The sequence below is a fragment of the Petaurus breviceps genome, unplaced genomic scaffold (genome assembly GCF_028583685.1).
Source record: "Petaurus breviceps papuanus isolate PSGF00001 unplaced genomic scaffold, PetGlider_PUasm1.0 90897, whole genome shotgun sequence".
In the NCBI taxonomy this organism is placed as follows: domain Eukaryota; kingdom Metazoa; phylum Chordata; class Mammalia; order Diprotodontia; family Petauridae; genus Petaurus; species Petaurus breviceps.
Genome location: NW_027187374.1, coordinates 122,978 through 145,168, shown reverse-complemented (window position 1 = coordinate 145,168; position 22,191 = coordinate 122,978). Strand labels below are relative to the sequence as shown.

At 37.2% G+C, this 22,191-nt stretch overlaps 1 protein-coding gene across 1 annotated transcript in view; it reads right to left on the bottom strand.

Moving 5' to 3' along the window:
• PDE9A (phosphodiesterase 9A) overlaps positions 1 to 22,191 on the bottom strand; it is a 167,189-nt gene that overhangs the window by 124,340 nt on the left and 20,658 nt on the right. Inside the window, exons 2-4 of the mRNA XM_069074814.1 lie at positions 18,530 to 18,600; positions 15,184 to 15,261; positions 4,222 to 4,265 (exon numbers count right to left, since the gene is read on the bottom strand). Coding sequence (XP_068930915.1) covers positions 4,222 to 4,265; positions 15,184 to 15,261; positions 18,530 to 18,600 — 193 coding nt within the window. The remainder of the gene's footprint in view (positions 1 to 4,221; positions 4,266 to 15,183; positions 15,262 to 18,529; positions 18,601 to 22,191) is intronic.

Here is a 22,191-nt window from a genome sequence, read left to right as displayed (position 1 = left end):
TTTTTCCCACTAGGTTAGTTGTTTATGACAAGAAATACCTTGCATCTTTTTTTTTCATTTTGTTTTAATATTTCTTATTGTCTCAAGGAATCATTAACTTCTGTTTGGTCCATTCAGATTTTCAGTATTTATTAAGTTGGTCAGCTAGGACCAGGGTTCCTCTTCTTCCCCTTCTTCCCCTAAAACTGGGATTAATTCCCCCCTAAAAGCCAACCAAATATTTCCAGGGACCTGAATGGATCCTGCCTCCCTTGATAAAACTTCCTGATCATGTGAGGGCACAAGTCTTTCTCATGTGGAGTCAGGAATCCTGTAACTTACAAATGTCTGGAAACCAGGTGAGTCAATCTTTTAGACTTTGCTTTGCTGACCAGATGGGTTTCCATGGAGACAAGGTGGGGGAAGGGGGAAAACTGTGTCCAGAGAAACTAAATGCCATTGTGTCTTTTTTTATATCCTCGCTGTCGGGATAGAATAAACTTTATCCTTTTGTTATGTTCAATGACTGCCTAATGGCTTATTTCATCCCAGAATTGAACTTGAACTAAGAGGATGCTAGCATCAGACTCACTGCCAACATTTGCCATAGACAGCAATTGGGATGAGATGAGATGGCCTAATCACTCATATAGTAGTTAAGTTGGGGCAAGAGAATAGCAGATATGGAGGGCTGGGTGATTAGATGGCAGAATGCTACATGGCACCCTGTTGCAAGAATCTTTCTGATTATATATGCCCAATCCTCTCTCTGGGATAGGAACAGGCTCCCATTCACACAGAGCAATTAGATCAGTGTATGCTGGAGGAGGGTATCTGGAAGTATAAAAAAATGTGACAGTCACTATTTCCTCATTGTTACTGACCATCCTGCAGAAGTTAGACTGCAACATATTAAGACTGAAAATTGAACTAACTCAGCTCATTTGGCAAGTAGAAATAGAGATCTCAGCTTTAGGGACTGTACAATGAAAGGTGATGAGTAAATAATGGAGCTGGCAACAGGCCACTGCTAGGAACCCATTACATGGTCTCTGTTCCAGAGGTTCCAGTTTCACTGCATTCCACTGAGATTGGAGCCATGAGTCAAGAGAATGAGAGTTGAAGTGAGGAAGAGACTTGGGAACCCCCACTGGTGGTGAAAAAGAATGACCTTATTAATGCTCACTAGGAGACTGATTCCCTGCATTGAGGGAACAAGAAGTATGTGGACTTTCATAGTGAAGGAACTTGGGAAATTTCATGAAAATTCAAATAGAAACCTGATGAAATTGTAAAGCTCCTTAAGGCACAGTCTAATGGAGCCAATGCTGAAATGCTCTACACAGCTCATTTCATAGGCTTGAAGAACAATCTAATGACTGAATTTTGCAGTCAGATAAATTTGCTGAAGCCTCCAGATAGGGACCACCCTTAGTGCCCTTTTAGGTGCCTGAAATAGAAGTTATTCACATCTAGTCTCATAAAGATAAATTTTCAGTGTAGGTAGCTCCCCAGTAGGAAATCTTCAAGGATGGGGGTAAAATTCCTAAAGGAAATGGGTTTGACAATTTGGGTTTATGTAGGTTCCCCTACAGCCTGCCATAGCTGTCTTCAGGGACAATTAGATGCCACCTTCTAGGTAGAGTCCCATCAGAATGACTTCAGACTTTAGTCTGGGGCATCCTTCACCACATAACTATACAGGTGTGGGCTGATCAATTGATGAAATTTAAGACAGATAGTGAGCTAGCTATGGCATGGTAAAATGCTGCTGCCAATGTAAATAGGTGCATTGATAATGGAGGAAAAGTCATAGAATCCACCACCCTGCCAGGTGGGCAGAAGACAGTGATTGTTGTTGAGTTATTTCCATCATGTCTGACTCTCAGTAACCCTATTTGGGGTTTTCTTAGCAAACTTACTAAAGAGGTTTGCTATTTAATTCTTCAGCCCATTTTTTTTTTGGCCTTTTGGAGGGCAATTGGGGTTAAGTAACTTGCCCAAGGTTACACGGCTAGTTTTTTTGTGTGGGTGTTAAGTGTCTGAGGCCGGAACCGAACTTGGGTCCTCCTGACTCCGGGGCCAGCGCTTTACTCACTGAGCCACCTAGCCACCCTTTCTTCAGCTCATTTGCAGATGAGGAAACTGAGGCAAGTAAGGTTAAGTGACTTGCCCGGGATCATACAGCTAGTAAATGTCTGAGGCCAGATTTGAATTCAGAAAGAGGAGTCCTCCTGACTTGAGGCTTGGCACTATTCACTGCACCATCTAGACAGCAATACCCTCTCTCATAGGTGTGACTCCTGAAACATGGGCTTGATAAGAAAGCAATTGATTGCTAGACCAATTAGATGCTAGCAAAACTGTATAGGGTTCTATACCATGACTCTAGGGGCCCTTAGATCCCCCCCAAGTCAGAGACAATCCCTAAGACTGCTGCCTCATTTGGATCACTCTGGGGAGAATAAAGAAGGCAGACTTTAGGAGGAAGGTATGTCACATATTTTGGGTAGTCAGAATATTTGTGAGCCCTTTCAGTAACTTCTATTCATGTTACTGTAGGTAGAGTCAAATGGAAATCCTTAGAGTCACTTGAATTACAGTTAATATCAAAGAATATCAAGGGTGAAAGACATTTCTTCTCTAGTGATGAATATACCAGCTCACCTTACAACAATCCTGTACTGCCCCCGAGGGAAGGCAGATAGCACCTGATAGCTTAGAGTGTACTATGGAGAATTGAACAAAACCATCACACCCATCCCTAAAGTTGATCCGACTTCACCACTTTTGTAGAACTGCAGTTGCTTGCTTGAAGAAGTTGTACTGAACAGAAGATGCAGAGTTGAACAATCATCTTTTTTTCTATAGTTGACAATTATGCCTATTATCATTGGATTTCAATAAATCAAGTCTTGATTTGTAGTATTGGCCAGTTTCCAAGATATAAATGCTCAAAGTGAAAATCTAACAATTGGTTTTTGCAAGTTGGTATGAACTGGCTTCAGTGTGCCCCTGAATATAAGCTTCCTGAGGGCAAGGACTGCCCTTTGGAATTTGTGTTCCCAGGGTTTAGCAAAGTGCCTGGTACATTGTAAGCTCATACAAAACTCCTCTATCATTTAAATCTTTTTAAATCTGGCCCCTTCCTACCTCTTCAGTTTACTTTTTTTTTTAAGCAATTGGGGTTAAGTAACTTGCTCAAGGTTACATGACCAGTTATTTCTGGGTGTGGTGCTAAGTATCTGAGCCCAGATTCAATTCCAGGTCATTCCAACTCTGGGGCTGGTGCTCTTACTCATTGTGCTACCTGGCTGCCCCTCAGTTTACTTTCACATCTCCTCCAAAGCAAGACTTGCTATTCCTCCCAATTTAATCTCCATTTCCTATTTCTGTGCCTTGGCGTTGGATGTCCCTCAGGCTTAGAATGCTTTCCTAACAAGCATACCCTTGCTGCTTGGAACTCCTGGCTTTGTTCAAGACTAAGCTTAAGAACTACTTTCTGCATGAGGTCTTTTATCATCCCCTTACCTCCTGGTGTCTTTCCCTTAAAGGTTACTTAGTATGTGTTTTGTATGTCTTGTATATAACTGTACATGTCTCCCCAATTAGAATGTTAGTTCCTTTAGGACAGGGACTGTTTTACTTTTGTCTTTGAATCTCCAGATATTAGCACAGTAATAAGTACTTTATTAAGTGTTTAATACTTACTCTTTTGTTGATTGATTTCATTCATGTTGTGAGAATGAGAAATAAGAGATAGTCAACCAAAGTTCTATATTTATATCTCTGAGATACTAATAGAACTTGAGGAAGGCTTTAATAGTAGTGGATGTAAAATTCATATAGGGTTTATGTGAAAACATGTACAAAGACCACATAGAATGAGAAGGCTTAGAAAGATTTCTATTTCTCTTAGAAGAAGAATTATCTACATCAATTGAATCATGGACACATAAAAGGTATATCTAGTAACAGCTTTTTTTTTTAAGATTTAAGATCATTCACAAATTCATCATCAACATATCTTAAACGCTCACTGATTAAATCATCTTTTGGCCAAAACCTACTATTTGTCAGTGTTGGTTGTTGATTTGTCTACAGAATATTTTATTTATATGTCTTTTACATATCAAAAGCTTCCATAGGCATGTACCTATATTTAAATGCTTATCTAAAAGGATACATCCAATAGTGGGAGATTATTCAAGCCCTTTTGAAAAAATGAAAATCAGATCTTACCAGAAAATTGTTTGATGGCCACCGGTCTCACTTTGTAAGGAGTGCTGTTAAAGAGAACATAGTTCCTTTTTTATTGACTCATAAAGTCTTATCTTATGTTGAATATAAGAGAGATGAACTTAGATCCAGTTAAAATTCAACAGATTGAGAAATAAGTTACTTTGGAAGTTCTGGATCACTTCTGTGTCTGAATTCAAAATGCTTTTAAAATAATAACTATGATGATACTGATTTGTGAAACTCATAATTGACCAGTAAAACAAGTGTAGCAATTTTAGAACTGACCACAATCAAATGTACCACAGGACTTTTACTTGACTTGTTTTCATCCCAAGTTCTAAGGCCACCTGGGGGTATATTTGACTATTCTTAAATAATCAATTAAAGTACAAACTCTGATTAATCAGTTAGCTCTGAGTCCCCACTTCAATTAAGTGAATATAGCTTATTTAGCAATCTAGAGAAACCTCTTTTCGTATAAGGAGATGCTTAGTTCTCTGTATTTATCAAAACCTCTCAACTTTTGTTCAGTCATTTCAGTCATATCCGACTCTTTGTGACCCCATTTGGGATTTTCTTTGCAAAGATGCTAGAGTTCTCTAGCTTATTTTATAGATGAGAAACAGGTGAACAGGGTTAAGTCACTTTCTCAGGTTCCTGTAACTAGTGTCTGAGATATCATTTGAACTTAGGAAGAGTCTTCTATCCACTGGTACACCTAGCTAACCCTAATCTTTTAGTCCTAAATAAAATCCAAAGTTAATAGTTATGCAATTTATTAATAAGGCATCAAAAAATACAAAGATATAAATAATTATTTATAATATTTAGCTGAGATAGATCACATCTTAAGTCACCAGTAAGAATCACTATAAGTCTTGACTTCACTTCTGAAATATGGTTTCACCATTCAGACTTTCCAGGGAACAGCCAAAGCCTTTTATAAAGAGGAAGAATACTCTATTTATTGATAACATAAAGGTAAATGCAATCACCTTATGGAATAAATCCTTCCTTCCTGTTACTTCACAGTTAATTTCCAGAAATCACAAGAAAACAGTCTACACATAGGTGACAACTAAATCTCTTTAGGATTCGCAGTAGAAACTCAAAACTTTTTCTAAGAAGAGAGTTAAAACTCAATTTCTCTAAAATAATTAAAGTTTAATCTCTTTTCAAATAGCAGATAAAACTCTTTGTACACACAGACTTCTAATAGATAAATTAAACTCAAACTCTTCCTACTAACTCGTTAGAAAATAGCAGTTAAAATTGCCAACCTCCCATAAACTATTCAGAGAATGACCACTGAACTATAATTATTCAAGATTACAAAGCCAGAAAAGATGGAGGAGTAGGGGAAGAAGTACATCTCAATTTTCCCCACAACAACTTTATCAAAGATCCAAGAAGAATACCAGTCTGAGTTCATTCTTAGTCCTTCATTTTTGAAGAGGACCAATGACATCAGGGGGTGATGTCTTGACTTGTGTGTGAATTGGATTTAAGTGAGGCAGAATTGCACAAAATTGTTAGCTTCTCTCTTCCAGACTCATTGAAATCCAGGCAACTGGTGATTCCTCAGGGTGCAGTGGATGACGTTGTTATCTTTGATGTCTGACCAAACTCTATTTATTTTTATTTTTTTGCTTTTTGGAGGGGGGAAAGTAGAGCAATTTGTTAAGGTGGTTAAGTGACTTGCCCAAGGTCACACGGCTAGTTTTTTGTGTTAAATGTCTGAGGTCAAATTTGAACTCAGGTCTTCCTGACTCCAGGGCTGGTTCTCTATTCATTGTGCCACCTAGCCACCCCCTGACCAAACTCTAAATGCTCCATATCACCTGCTTCAGCTGTCTTCATGACCTTTGGAATAAATTGTTCTCATCTGTTTATTCCACTGGGGAAGTCTTTACACAGTTGGAGTAGGCATCCCCCTAACACACCAAGTTTGAGGCTTGTCAATTACCCTCAACCTGGTTTAGCCTGTCTGGAAAATCTAAGGAGTCAATTTTTGTTCCCAAGATAATGAATTCAGACCCTGGGCAAGTAACCAGGGCCAAAACTGTGGAACAGGGATGAGCCTGCAGCTCTATCACTTTGGCCCTAGGAAAGGATGAGGCATTTAGATGCAATGATCCCACCTCAGGATCCTAGTCTAAAAGTCCCGTCTGCAGACCAGCAACTCTGTCCATCTGAACCTATACAGTCTTCCAGCTAGCTGATGGTCTATGCCCAGCAACTGTCTACTGGAGCAATAGCTCTGCAGCTGTGCTGTCTAAGCTCACATTTGGTATGGAAGCCTGGAAAGTCCATGAGGGCACTGATAGGCAGTTCACTAGATCAGTCTCAATGCTTTTGCAGCTCTTGTACTGGAGCAACCACTGTGATACCTGAAGAACCCAACACTCAATATGCAGAGAAAGCAGTAACAAGATCCCAGGGAATACAAAGCGGGACCAAACAAGGGCCCATTTTTCTCTCTACAAGTGCTTAGAGCCTGATTCAAACACAAGGTCCCAATTCAGGATGTAAGGCTTGAAGAATGAGTAAATTTTAAAAAATTCCTATGATAATGACTCACCAGGAATACCCCAAACAGGAACCCAGAAGTGGTATATAACACAAAAAGTATGGACTCTCCTTACCATGCCTTTATACATAGCACTTTAAAAGAAATATGCACCACTTTTCTTTTCCTAGGCCCCCACATCAAATGCCTCTATCCTTTTCCTCCTAATCCTAGCAAAACTGTTAACTGTTAAGTAGCATATTATCTAATAATGACTTAAGGTATAACACTTTCCAGATGTATATGTGTTGTTATAGGTGTTCAGAGACCAATGAACCTTCATGTCTCAAAGAAATGAAACCATAGTGGCAAAATTACATCTCTCCCTCAAATATGAGTGCTGAAAGAGACCTTCTGGAATGCTTGGTTAATCTCCCTCACTGGGAGGGGAAAGTAAGAATGCTTGAGAGGCAGTGTGGAGTAGTAAAGAGGAAGCTTATCTTGAAAAGCAGAGGACCTGAATTCAAGTCCTGCTTCTGAAACATACTGGCTATAAGACCCAGGACAAATCACTTGTCATTTAGATCTCAGTGCCCTTAAGCAACTCTAAGACTATGAATAGAGAGAATCTGGCAGAGAGAATTTCATCATCGGGAGTCATGAAATAGCATATGCCATCTAGGGTGGCAGGGATTCAGGAGGACCCCTTTTCATTTCAACTCTTCTCTGGCCAAGCCACCTGTAATGGGAATGGGAACTTGAAGATCTTCCCTGCCCCTTAATAGACCTGGGGGGGGGGGTTTGAAGATCTCCCCTGCTGTGAAGATAAACTCTGCCCCCTAGAATGCATAGGTAGCTGGTAGAGAGCTAGCCAGACAGTTGGAGACATTTGGGGACAGAGAAGCCTAGGCAAAGAGATAGAGAGTTTTGTGAATATTAATCTTGTATTGATTTGTGGGAAGGCTGAAGGATGGCATGGCTCTCAGCATTATTATGGCTTCTGAATATCTTTAGTACTATGATGGAATTGGCTTACTGGTTTTGGGATTTGGTTTTCTGGTGTCTAAATAAATCCTTCAGTTCTATCCTCTATCTGGAGAGTTTGACATATTTTGCGATTGAACATCATGCGATACTTATAGTCACGGTCTTTATCGTGATCGTGGGTGCTGTAAATATTGCATTGGTGCAACACTACCACACTCCTTAATCCATTTGGCTACTTGAGCTGGATGAGATAGAATTAACCAATTCTATTCCTTCCAATGAAATGGAGGGTCACCAGGAATCCTAAGGTTCTTTAGACTTTACTATCTATCCTGCCCCTACTATTGTTATCTGAACTATAGATGGAACTTAAAGACCCATAGGTGTTGCCACCCACGCTGCCCCTGTGCCCTAGGGATTTCCTAGCCCTTCCATCTCTTATGGATTTTGTGTGTTGTCTCTTCCCAAGAGTCCCTTGAGAGTAGTAACTGTCTCCCTTTAATTGTTTTATTCCCAGTTAATTTGAAAATCCTTTATTCATGTCTACAATATGAAACAAATTTGGTGGAATAGATGATTAACATATGAACACACCTAGGATGAGTTCCTGAGAAAAGGTTTCTGATTTTCCCCTTTCATTGGGCAAACCTTACTTCAAGGGGATTTTTGTTGTTTTCAGTTTTTTCTTGGTGCTTGTTTAGAATCATGGTTTGTTTTCTACTTAGCCATGCAGCACTTTTGTTTTATATCCATCTATTTAAATTTTTAAAAATTGTTTTCTTTTGTCTTGATATCACCTTTACTTCCCAGCAAATCCCTCTCTCCCCCACTCCGAGAAACTAACCATATGAGGGGTATATTAACTGCATCCTGAGATGGGAAGAGGTAAAAGGACTTAACTCCCCATGAGTCAGCTAAGAGTAAAGGCTGGTTATCCTTAATTAAGAGAAGACAAGAAATAAAAACTTAAAGTAGCCTGGTGGCCCTTTTATTGACCAGTTAGGTGGAGCCACTGGAGAGATAAAAAAAAACCCTGAAAATTAATTAAATTAACTAATTTTAATCAATTTTATTTTAATAAATATTATTATAATTAAATTAAATTAATTAATTAAAATAAAATAATTAAAATAGGCCTAAAGCACATGACCTTGCACATCTTATGGTAGGAGAATGGTAACTTCCCCAAAGCAGTAAAAGCAATTACAAGAAGTATCAGCAGGACAGAGTCTGGAAACTTCAGCAAATAACACCACAGAAACAATATAGAAACAGTGTATAAAAGCTTCAGAGGGAGAAAGCAGTAGCTGAGAATAGTTCTTTGAAATGTTGCGTTGTGGAAATGGAAGCATCCAGGAGTAGCGTGAGAGCTCTAGGATCATGACAAGGAGCCATGGAACTGCACAGTCAGTAACACAGCAGGGGGCAGGGAGACGGAGTTGTGGAAAGTCAGGTGGAGAAGGTTTTCCAGCTACAATGCAACAGAAATGGTACAAAACCTTTCCTCTCCTCATGCATGAGGTTTCTTTATCCATTTTCTAGCAAAACATGTAATAATGCTTCTTTTTTCGCGTCATTTCTATTGTTTAAGCTACCTCTGCTGAAACATTTGACAATGCCAAGGACTTGGGTCATTTCTGTTTTTGTTTTTCAGTAGCTGGGGCTCTGTAGAGGCAATTGCCATGTCATATCTTTAGAAGGTTGCTCCCATGACCAGTGGCTATAGGGGTTGATCTAGACGCAGTGTGCATAGTCGGGGGGTGCTGCTAGTCCCAGTCTCCTTGGGTTTACCTGCCTGTAAGTGGCAGTTGGTTGTAGTGGTTAGTGGAATGAGAGACACCTTTTCCAAAGGAGTTGATCCCCCAGATGATGGATATAGGGTCTAGAAGTGGAAGCACAATAGTGGTTGTGGAGGAGGGAGTGTTTACTGTTCCCATTGCTCTTTTTTCATTGACTACAAAAGTTTGGCTGAACCATATATGCAGGGGAAAAATGCAGATTAAAAAAAAGATTAACTTAAATTTTTGAGGATGCTGAGAGACATAAACAATGTCTATTTTCAGAATTATGACATGCAGTTAGTTGAACAATCTATATAAGTATATATGTATATGCACACACAAACATGTATATATGTGTGTGAATATATGTGTGTGTGTATATATATGTGTGTGTGTATATATATGTGTGTGTGTGTATATATATATATATGGGATAGATACTGCATATAGACAATTTGGGTTCAAAATTAAACCAGAGGGAGGGAACAAGCTGGATTGACTCTCGAAAATTGTGAAGCTCCTTTAGAAATGCCAAAAATCTTCTAGAGACACTTATTTTAATATCAATATTCTGGTGTTCATGTCATAAGACTGTGAGTCATAGAATTCTATAGTTTCTGAAGAATTGAAAATGAATATCACCCAGAAGGCAAACGTAGAGACCCAGAGTGGGTGTGAGTAGGTTGCAACATAGAATAAATAAGTAACTATGAAGAATTGGGGTAAAGTATATCATCAAATAAATGTAGGGGCAAAAAAGATGGGTTAGTCATGTGGGAGGAGTGAGGAATAACCACTGGACAACTCATGTTCTCCACTGGGATCCATAGAATATCAAAAGAAACAATGGAGGACAGCAGGGTGCATGCTCAAAAGAAGACTTAAGACAAGAATTGTATAGATTAGACAGGGGAAGATGGGTTGTGATTTGCAGTATTATAAGGAATAGCCATATCAATGAGGGCACAGGTCTATTTGAGTATATATTTTGCTATTCTATCTATCTTTATTCTATTCTATATTCTATCTACCTACCTACCTACCTATCTATCTATCTATCTATCTATCTATCTATCTATCTATCTATCTATCTATCTATCTGTCTGTCTGTCTGTCTGTCTGTCTGTCTGTCTGTCTGTCTGTCTGACTGTCTGTCTGTCTGTCTGTCTATCTGCCTGTCCATCTGTCTTTCTGTACATATATCTATATATCACGTTAATTTGTGGATTCTGATAGAACTGTGATTAGGTGCTGGATGGGACCTCAAAATGTATTTTTGTCTCACACTGATTCTAGAGTTTAGTAATAAACCTTTTACTTGTGATGGTTCAACTGGGAAATTTAAAGCTACTCCACAATCACAGAAATTCAGAGTAAGAAGATGCTACAATGATCATCCCATCCACTATGAGAAGTCATTCTATCCTTTTCTTGATCCCTGATTGATCCCAAGACACAACCTCAGATGTGGACCATTGGGGTAAAAATCAGTTAATCAATCAACAAATATTTATTAAGCACTGACTATATTCCAGGCATCATGTTAGGCAGTGGAAATAAAAGTACAAAGAATGAAGCAATTTTTACTCACAATGAACATACATTCTAATGCAAGAAATAGTTTAACAGGAGTGCATATAAAATATATACTGCATAAATAACTAATAAATAGGACAATTTTAGAAATAATTAATAAGTTAATAAGTCCTGAAGGGCGGTATAATGTCCATAAGTTTCCTTCTTCAGTTTTAGGGAGTGTGTTTTAGGCAAAATACCATGAGTTAAATCGCCATTCCTCTGAACCCCAACTTCAGAAAATTCCTTAATATTTAGGCAAAGGTTTGACTTTCTAATTAACTTTACATTTTTATCTCTCTTTGTTACTTACTTATGGAATATACTTATGGAATATGTATGTGTTATCTATAAATATGTTAGATATAAATATATTTATAAATGTCTATGGATTGACACACATCAAGAGGTTGAAGTAAAAAGCTGATGTTCTCTTGTGACTTCCCTCACCATGGAGAAGTGCTCTGAGCAGCCTGTAAAGCTGATGAACTTCAAGATCTAATTCTCTGATGCCTTTGCTCCTTGGAAGTGTGCTGGAAAGCAAAATGTTACAATTCCCATTTCTGGAATTTCTCCATCTATTGAACTTGTTTGTTTATTTATAGATGATTACTGGAGTTGTGACCAAATTTCCCAGCCTTTTGGAACAATTTCTTATCTGGCATTAGTTTATTTCATCCAAAAGCTTTCAGAGACTAAGGCATTTGAACAATTGATTGATTGAGATATGGTCCCACCTAATTAAAGTATCAGAGCTAATATGTATTATCTAATTTGAATATATTCTGCAGAGCCTTCTACCAAGGAATCTCCAGAAAAGGCTGTGTCAGATACTCAGTAATCAAATACAGTAATTAACATTCTTTTTTTGCTCCAGAAGATTTAAACTCCCACTTTAGCAGAAAAAAAACAACCTCTCCCTCAAGTTCCAGTCCCAAGATATCTTCCTCTCTTCCTGAGCTGAGAAGAAATACAATTCTCAGTATTTTTAGCAACATAGACTACCCTTTCAAGACAGCCAGTCCAAACTTTATTAGAATGACTGTTTGCTAGACATTCATATGAGGATAAGATTGGTAGATTATGCAAACTCTAGGTCAAAAATGATGAAGGTCTGAACATAGGTGGTAGCTGGGTAAGTGAAGAGAATGGGGTAGAATTCAAGACAAGTTGGGGCAGCTAGGTGGGGCAGTGAATAGAGCACTGGCCCTGGAGTCAGGAGGACCTAAAGTTCAAATCTGGCCTCAGAGACTTGACATACTTACTATCTCTGTGGCCTTGGGTAAGTAACTTAACCCCAATTGCCTTGCCTAACCCTTTCCCCCCAAATTAAAAAAAATTTTTTTTAAAGAATTCAAGACATATCATGAAAGTAGAAATATCAAGATTTGATAGCTGATGAAAATGTGGTAGGTGAAGAAGATTGAGGAATCAAGGAAAATGTTGAGGTTACAAAATTGAGAGGCTGGAAGAATAGTGATACCTTTGACAGAAGAAGAGGGGAGAATTTAAGGAGAAAGATAATTAGTTCAGTTTTAATCATGTTGGGTTTAAAAATGTCTTTTGGACATTCAATTTGAAGAGTTCCATGGGCAATTTGTGATATTGGACTGAACCTTGGGGAAGAGATCGAGGCTGGATTTGTAGATCTGGGAGTTATCTGCATACAGATGATAGATATGGAAAGTAATGAGGCTAACCAAGAGAAGGGGTATACAGGGAGAAGAGCAGAGGGCCCAGGACAGAACCTTGGGGAGCATCCACAGAAGAGGGTGGGATATAGATGATGAGCCAGTAAAAGAGTCTATTCAGACAGGAAGGAGGTGAACTGGGACAGAGTAGTGTCACAAAAACTCAGAAAAGAGTGTCTAGGAAAAGGTAATCAGCATAGCCAGTTGTAGCAAATAGGTTGAGAAGAATTAGGAGAAAAGACCATCAGACATAGCAATTAAGAGAAAAGTGCTAACTTTGAGAGAAGTTTCAGTTGACTGATAAAGTCAAAGCACGCTTGTAAGAGGATGGGAAGTGAGTGAGAAGGAGTTAAGAGATTGTAGAAAACTTTTTCAAGGAGTTGGACTGAGAAAGGGAGGCAAGATATATGATAATAGTATAAAGAGATGTTAGGATGTAGTGTTGCTTGGGGACCTATTTTCTCACATGTAGTAGCCCTGTGTCCTTTCAGGGTGTGCTGGAAGAATATTCATAACTTTAATATTATCTGAGAATCAGAGTAAAACTCCATGGAGGTGTGTGTGTAAGAAAGATTGAACAGACAGTAGAGTCATTTGATCTTTATCAAGGAATCTCAAAGACAAATTCCTTTATTTTACAGATGAGAGCAGATGAGGGCAGCTAGATAGCACAGTGGAGAGAGTGCCTGGCCTGGAGTCAGGAAGACATCTTCTTGAGTTCTAACCTAGCCTCAGACCCTTCCTAGCTGTGTGACCCTGGGCAGGTCACTTAATGCTGTTTGCCTCAGTTTCCTCATATACAAAATGAGCTGGAGAAGGAAATGGCAAACCACTCCAGTATCTTTGTTAAGAAAACCCCAAATGGAGTCACAAAAAGTCAGACAGGACTGAAATGACTGACCAACAATGATAACAGATGAAGAAATTTGGGCCTATTTAGACTAACACCCAGGTAGTAACCATCTGAGGCAGGATTTAAACACTTAAAGATCTTTTGACTTAGGAGGCACTTCCTTTGCACTGAACCATGCTGCTTTCCCCCTCTACAGAAAGAAGTATCCTGGGAGTCAATACAGGGGGAATTAGGGAACACTTTGTTATCTGTATGGGTTGTGGTCACTTAATTTAACTTTAATAAACCTTATCAATCAATTTTTTTGAGAACATGATATAATTTAGGTTCTAAAGGGATATACAAAAAGTACCAGGGATGGTCCTTACTTTTGTCATTTACATTCCCAATATTTAACCCAGTGCTTGACACATAAGTGCTTATTAAATACTTCATTCATTTAGTACAATAATATTATGGTCTTATACCCTTACAGAAGTTACTATTTTGTTGAGAGACAAAACCAAATTGAACACTGAAAACAAATATTTATTGATCAACTGTTGCTAGTTGATATAGTGCTAGGTGTCATAGGAATATAGGCAGATATATAAAAATGCAATCCTAACCTTTAAGGAAGCTATAATTTATTTAGGGAGATAATATACACAAAACAGTTAAAAATACTAAAAGATATAAATAACAGTTCAAAACAACAGGAGAGATGTCACCGAGAGGTATAAAGATGGTAGATTAATTGCTAAAACAATAATTCCAAAAGAGTACACAGGAAAGGGAACTCATGTAGGACGACCAAAAGGTGAATTTTTTTATTGATTTTGAAGAATGATGAGTGAGTAGACTTTCTATAGGTCAGTGTATGTATGTAGGCAAGGGTTGGAGAATAAGATGAAAACAAAGTCTAGACCACATTAGGAACAAGGTTTTTCAGTTCTAGACCCCATATCTTAAGACAAACTATAACATACCCAGAGCAGAATAAGCATGATGATGAGAGGATTAAAACCATGTCGTCGTATAAGGGAAATTTAGAGAAACTAGTTAAGTTTTAAAAATTTAAATAAATTAGTGGAATTTACTACTTAAAGGACGTCTATTAAATTTTATTTTCTATACTGCTACAAAGTAAACGATACAATACATTGTGGAAAATATGGTTTCTGATCTGGGTTTGCTTCAAGCAACTTATGCTTGTTAGTTTAAAAACTAGTATATATCAAATATTTGGGAAGACCAAATTTGCCTGTTAAGAAAAGATACGAAAATGTATCTCTGTTCTCTCCAAAAATTGGTATTTAGAAGTGTGGAACATTGCATATGCTGTCAGACTCAATTGATATGTTGGCAAGTTTGTTGAATTGCTTTTATTCCTCTTTCTTTTTTACTTTTTATTATAAGAAATACCTTGCTGGGTACTGGGCAATGAATATATTTCAAAATGAAGATAGTATGAAGACGCAAAAAACTCAATAAAACATTTTAAAAAGAGAATACTTTGGGAGACTGTTCTTTACTACAGAGCACCGTGTCAGGGCACATAATGTGACAAAAAGGAAATATCATTACCTTTCTGAATTTGTTGGCATCGTTGGATCAATAGAGACCATAGCATCGTCTATGGTCAAAAGTGAGATTGTTGTATTCCTGAAAGATAGATTCAAGACATTTTTTTCAAACCTCAGTTTTCATAGATCTGTGAAACATAATACATTATGTAAAAGACTTTTGTAACTTAGAGGAACTATGATCACATTAAGTTTGAGATATGGTTATCCATTCAATTAAGCATTTATTAAGCAGATACTATTGTACAACAATCCTAGGCTCTGATGGAGATTCATAGAGAAACATGATGTTGTCTTTATTCTCAGGACTTATAAACACTAGAGTATTGAAATAAAGTTGGTGATTGAATAATGGAGGATATGAAAAGATATCATTTAACAAAAGGGAACCATTAATTATAATTATATCCATGGAAAAAACTTTCCTATATCCTTACATAGTAAGTGAATACTATAAAATTTCAAATAATTGAACATCAAATTTGTTTTGTTAACTTCATAAGTAAATATCATATTTATGGCAAGCAAATTAAAATGATAATTGGATGAGGGAATATATGTGTGTGAGAGAAAGGAGTTTGAGCCCTTTAAAAAAAAAAACCAGATCTGGTTAACGCCTGACACTGAAAATATTGTTGTTACAATTTAATCAGTGCAAGAAATCTCACAAATTATATGCACTGGGATGCTTTATTTTCCTCAGGAAGAAGTAATCTATTCCTCATCTAATCATGGTTCTTTATAGTGGTTTTATTTGCATTCATTTGTGCACATATCTCATAGTATATTGTATGCTCCAGGATGACAGGAACTACACATTTTATTTAGCTTTGTATTGGTTTCAGTTCCTTGCACATAAGTGCTTTATAATTATTGAAATAATGTGCTTAAACTATTAATTGAATTGTTGGAAAAATGACACAAATAATCAGATAATGCCTCTTTTTCAAATATAGGATCTGAAATATTAAGTGATGAGACAAAAACTAATAGGAAAATTAAAATTAACATTTACCCTGAGAATCAATAAAACCATGTTTGCCCTTCTTTTCTATTCACATTTCTTCCAGGATTCAGTATCTGAATTGGTATATACACATAAAATGAAATGCAGCTTTAAGTTATTAAAACAAGCCTCTTCCCAAGATCCTCTTTAAAAATAAAGTGTATTGCCTTCTGATTTAGTTGCTAACTTGGGACCTTACAGGTTTTTGTTTCTCAATAAAGCCTGAATTGGCTAGACCAATTTAACTTTCCTTTTTAATAAAACATGCCCATACTAGTTTGAAAATAAAAGCTCCCCCTTTCACTACATATATGAAGGTTTCAAACATGGGTACTTCCATTATTATAATTTTGCATGGAAAGTGGTCTTGCTAATGTATCAGCTTCCACAAATATTCATTCATGTATGAGTCCAACATTCATTTCAATGAGTGCATACACACATATTCTTGCATATATTTCTAGCAGTAGTGATGCAAGTCTTGAGAAAATCTCTGATATCAGGAAAATCTTAAAAATGTGAAGTAGAAAATATGAATAACCTTCACCTGTAGAATATTGTTCAATTTATTAGCCATTTTTATTGCAATCAACTTTTATACCTTAGTTAATCAGTTTCTCATCTGGCAGGGATGGAATAGATGATTTCCAAGAATGTTTATAACTCTAACATTGTATGATGGTCCAATTGTTCCTTATTTATGGTTTTATAATGAATCAAATTTGGTGTAATAGAACGTATCTGAGACTGAGATTGAGGAGATTTGGATTTAGTGCTGATAATGTACCATTGGAAAGTTCCTTTACTGAAACAGACAACTTGTCAAGAACGTACCAATAGGAGCTACCTTATGGTATTATATTTCATAGTATCTGCCAACCCAGTGACCTTTTCTCAGTCCTCATTCTCCTCAACCTTTCTTCATTCTTTGAAAATGTTGATCATCCTTACTTCCTTCAAACTTTCTTCTCTCTAGATTTTCAGGACCCTACTCTCTCCTGGTTCTCTTCCTACCTATCTGAGCACCTCTCAGTCTCCCTTGCTGGCTATTCATCCAGATCATGCCCTCTAGCCATAGGTGTCCCTCAAAGGGCTCTGTCCTCTGCTCTCTTCTCCATCTGTACTGAATACTCACTATGTTGAGTTCATCAGCTCCCCTGGATTTAGTTAACATCTGTATGTTAATGATCCTCAAATCTAAAAATAGAAATTCGTAGCCTCTCTACTGACCTCTAATCTTGCCTATTCAATAGCCTGTCAGGCATCTCAAACTGAATGTCCAATAAACATATTGAACTCAACATATCCCAAACTGATTTTGTTATCTTTCTTTCTAACCAGTCGACCTTCCACTAACTTCCCTATTACTGTAGCAGGTAGCATCATACTACCATTCCCTCAGGCACACAACTTAGGTGTCATCCTCAATACCTTTCCAACATCTACTGAATACTCTCCCTTCTTTCCTTTGTCACTGACACCATTTGGATGCAGACCCTCATCACATAATGCCCTGTCTTTTGCAACAATGTGCTGGTAGGTCTGCTTGCCTCAGAGCTCTCATCATCTATTCAGTCACCTAAATGATTTTGTTAAAGCACATGTCCATCCATGTCACCCCTGTTCTCAATAAACTTCAGTAGCTCCCTATTGCCTCCAAGATCAAATGCAAAATCTTCTGTTTGGCATTCAAAGCCCTTTATAATCTAGATCCCTTCTGCCATTTAAGTGTTCTTACACTACTTCCTACCACATGCTCTTTGATCTACTGATATTGCCTCTTTTCTGTTCTGTGAATAACCTTTTGGCACCAGGCATTTAATCTGACTGTCTCCTATACCTAGAATGCTCTCCCCACTCATCTTATTGGGTTTCCTGACTTCCGTTAAATCCCAACTAAAATCCTATCTTCTATAGGAAGGCTTTTCCAACCCCTCTTAATTCTAATGCTTCTTACTGTTAATTTCCTCTACTAATGTCCCCTTTGGTCCTTCAGCATTTCTTATTGTGAATATTAAGTAGTTAACTGGGGAAAATGAATTTTCCAAAAGACCATCTGCAACCTAGAGGGCACAGCCAGAATTTTAAGTCATATCCTGAATCCCTTGTCCTCTCTCAATCCTTCTTTTCCATACCACCTCTAGAGGACAATGCTTTACTTTTTTCTTACTTGAAAGAACTCTTGGGCATTCTTTTAGTACTTCCTTATTCTCAGCAATACTTATCTTGTTCCTCATACACTATTATTTTCTGTCTTAATATCTTTTTCGTGTATTTGAACTTAGGTAAGTGACAAGACAAAATGTTTGGTCCAAAAAAAGGAGAGTTCTGGAGAACTTACCGTGGTAAACCAGTTGCAATGCAGACTAGATCCATAATATCACTGGAACTGCAGTATTTGCTAAAGACCACCTTCAAAATAGAATAGCAACAGAGCAGTAAAAAACAGGGCAGGAAAATCTCCAATTAGTTTCCATGGTGATATCAAATTCCATGTGCTTTTAGTGTAGTTAAAATTTAATGGTTCATTTTTTAAGCAGGTAAAATCTCTGTGGGTACTATTACTATTACTAAGTACATCTTTAATTTTTATAAGTAAGATGTAGGAAAATACTTTTGTGCAATATAAGTACAGTTTTGAAAACAAAGGTGAACTGATCTTAAAGTAGATGCTTATAATAAAATAGAACTTTAATCATCATTACTATTAGGTGGAACATCTTACTTAATATTCTAAACCAGGAAACACAAAACTAGTATAGTGGTGGTGATGGTAGAGAGAAGTTGATTGGAATACCCCTGATCAATTGATTTTCTCATAGACTAATGAAATCCCAGAAGCTAAGGAAATAGTTATCAAAGACAACAGGATTTTAAGGTCTTAAAGAAAATACATATTTAAAAAAGGTTACACATTGATAGTACTTCAAGATAGCTTGAAGTTCTCCCCTCAAAACTGATGGAATTAGTGAGCAGCTACTCTTTGGCTGACCATGGATTAGTCATGATGCAAGTAGCTCTTTAAAAAATGAGACACACTCTTTAAATCATTAGTTGAGGCAGGAACCAGCTCTGAGGAATGTGACACCTGGCATCATGGAAGAGAGTGTGCTATGGAAAAATAACCTTGCCTCTTGGGAGGGGGGTAGAAAGGAATTCCTTCCCCCTTTCTCCATTGGTCATGCTGTCTTATATCTGTAGGTGAAACACTGATGTAGAAAAAACTTCTTGGAGTTGAGAAGAGAGATATCCTTGGCCATTAGACATTGAGCCATGGAGAGGAAGAGGCTCAAGGGGCCCATCTGAATAACCTACCCAGTAGGGATGGTGAACCCAGAGGAAGAAGAATTATACTTATAGAAGGCAAATGGAACTGGGCTTTGAAGTGTTAAAGGTGTGAGCTGTCTTGGTCACATGTTCTTCATAAATATGTGTATCTCTACTGGTATATTCTATACATGTGTTCAATCTTCCCACTGAAGCTCTATACAATTATGGGATAGTATGCCCTAGATTTATGGTGGAATATATTAAATATTTTTATTGTTTCATTATCTATGGTGCTTTCAAACATCAAGTAGTTTTCCTGCTTGTTCCTTTAACCATGTCTATATTTTAAAATGCTCCAATGCCTCACTTTATGGATTAAAAAACTGGGACCTATGGAAGTTAATAGACTTGCCCACAGTCATCTAGCATGCATCAGAAGCAGTACTGAAACCCTGTTTTTAAAAAATTACAGGACCAATGTTCTTTTCACTGAACTGAGCTTTTCATTAATTCTATAAGCTTCTTGGCTAGTTCTTTATAATCTATTTTGACTATCACAAACATCCAGATAAGGGTAATATTGGGGCAACATTCTTTTCCAGAAGATTTCTGGCTTTGCCTTTGATGACTTTGGAGTGAAAAAAGACATTTGTTTTTTACATTACCTGCCAATCCCTTTGTGAATCTTTATGTTTCAAATAAATTTCTTGTAAATAAAATATTGTTGTATTTCTCTTTTAATCCACTCTGTATCTCTTCCATTTTATGATTAAGTTAATCCCATTTACATTAATGGCTATGACCATTAATTGGATATTTAGCTCCACCACATTCTCTTCTTTTCCCTTTCTTTGCCTTCCCACCCTTTACAAAGAAGACAGAGAAGTAGGACTGTGAGCAATCTTGCTAGATCTATAAATAAATGACTGATGTCATTTCAGTGTCTCTCTTCTCTTCATTATAGCCTGATGCCAATTACTGATTCTTAGATGTTCTTCATTTTTAAAATCTCTCCATTAAAACTCAGTCATTGAAACTGGAGTTTGTTTTTCTTCTGTCTATTCTCTGACCTACTTTAATATCCCTCTTAAATCCATATCTTTCTCCCTGTCTATTTTTCTGTTGAATTTAATTTATTACTACACTAAACTCTGTGTATGTGCTTTTGTTTTTTAGTGTTAGTTGGCTAGTTCAGATAAGAGTGAGGTTTATGAGATGCCCATTTCTCGCATACCTTCCTGAATATTTTCATAGTTCTCTTACACTCCTTAATTATGAGAAACAGTAAATTTCTCATGCTATTTCTTAATTTCTTCGCCAGGGTATTATTTTTTCATTTGTTTCTTAAGATTTTCAAAACATGGGGCAGCTAAGTGGTGCAGTAAATAAGAGCATCTGCTCTGAAGTCAGGAGGACCTGAGTTCAAATTCGGCCTCAGACACTTGACACACTTACTAGCTGTGTGACTTTGGGCAAGTCCCTTAACCCCAGTTTCCCTGCCTTCCCCCCTCCAAAAATACAGATTATTAAAACAGAACAAATTCATCTTAAAGAACAGTGCTTTTCTTGTCTTTAATCTCTAATTACAATTTAAACAGCTCATCATCATCTTGTTGTTGTTTAGTCATTTTTGTCATGTCTGTTGTGACCCTATTTGGGGTTTTCTTGGCAAAGATACTGGAATGGTTTGCCATTTCCTTCTCCAGCTCATTTTACAAATGAGGAAACTGAGGCAAACAGGGTTAAGTGACTTGCCCAGGATCACAAAGCTATTAAGTGTCTGAGGCTAAATTTGAATTTAGGTCTTCCTGACTACAGGTTTGATACTCTCTCCAATGTGCCATCTAACTGCCTGCTTCATGATTTAGGCCCTTGTAATTGGTCAGATGTATATGCCTAAGTTTATCTTGACTCAGATTTGTGTTTCAGAGTTTCTACTCAGCTTTGTTCTTTCATCAAGAATGCTTGAATAGCTTCTAATCTATTGAATCTTTTTTCCATCATAGAAATATATTAAGTTTTGCCCTCTATGCCCCTTGTCATTTTGATGAATGAGGAGCAGTCTGGACTTTGCTCAGGTTAATCTATAGCAGTCCTTCTTTCTTTACACAGAAAGTATATTTAAAATTATTTGTAACTAGAAGCTGTTTGTAGCAATTAAATGACTATGCAGTTAACTCTTTTCTTTGGGTAGGTAAAAGGATTTCTTTTAATTAGTTAAATATAAATAGAAAGTGACTGGGAACATTTTTTATATTAAAAAGTAAAATCTGTGACCAAAAAAAGTTTAATTCAGAGCAAATAATTCCAAGAGTCTGTTAAAGCTAATATTGGAATGGATTCCAGAAAAATCTTCAAACTAGTAACATACTGACAGGTTTCCCTCCCCGCTTTATAACCATCATAATTTGTATGATGTCTTCATATACCCTGACTAACCAGAGCAAGAGAATAAAAAGCTACCTGTCCAAATAATGAAAATGTCCATTTTTAAAAATGAAGTTAGTTTAAAAGAAGATGGAAAATTTCCAATTTGAGTAGATCTTTCCTCCTCCTGCAATAACTTGGGTGACAAGAAGGGATCATATTAATTATACAGGAAAGTATTGGGAGTATGCATGGGCAGACTGCTCCTAATGGCTACTGAAAGAGTATATGTTTTTTAAAAATCAGTGCTTCAAACTTTCTGTGGCTCCACATCCCTAGCCCTACAGAACTTAGCCCCATTGAGCC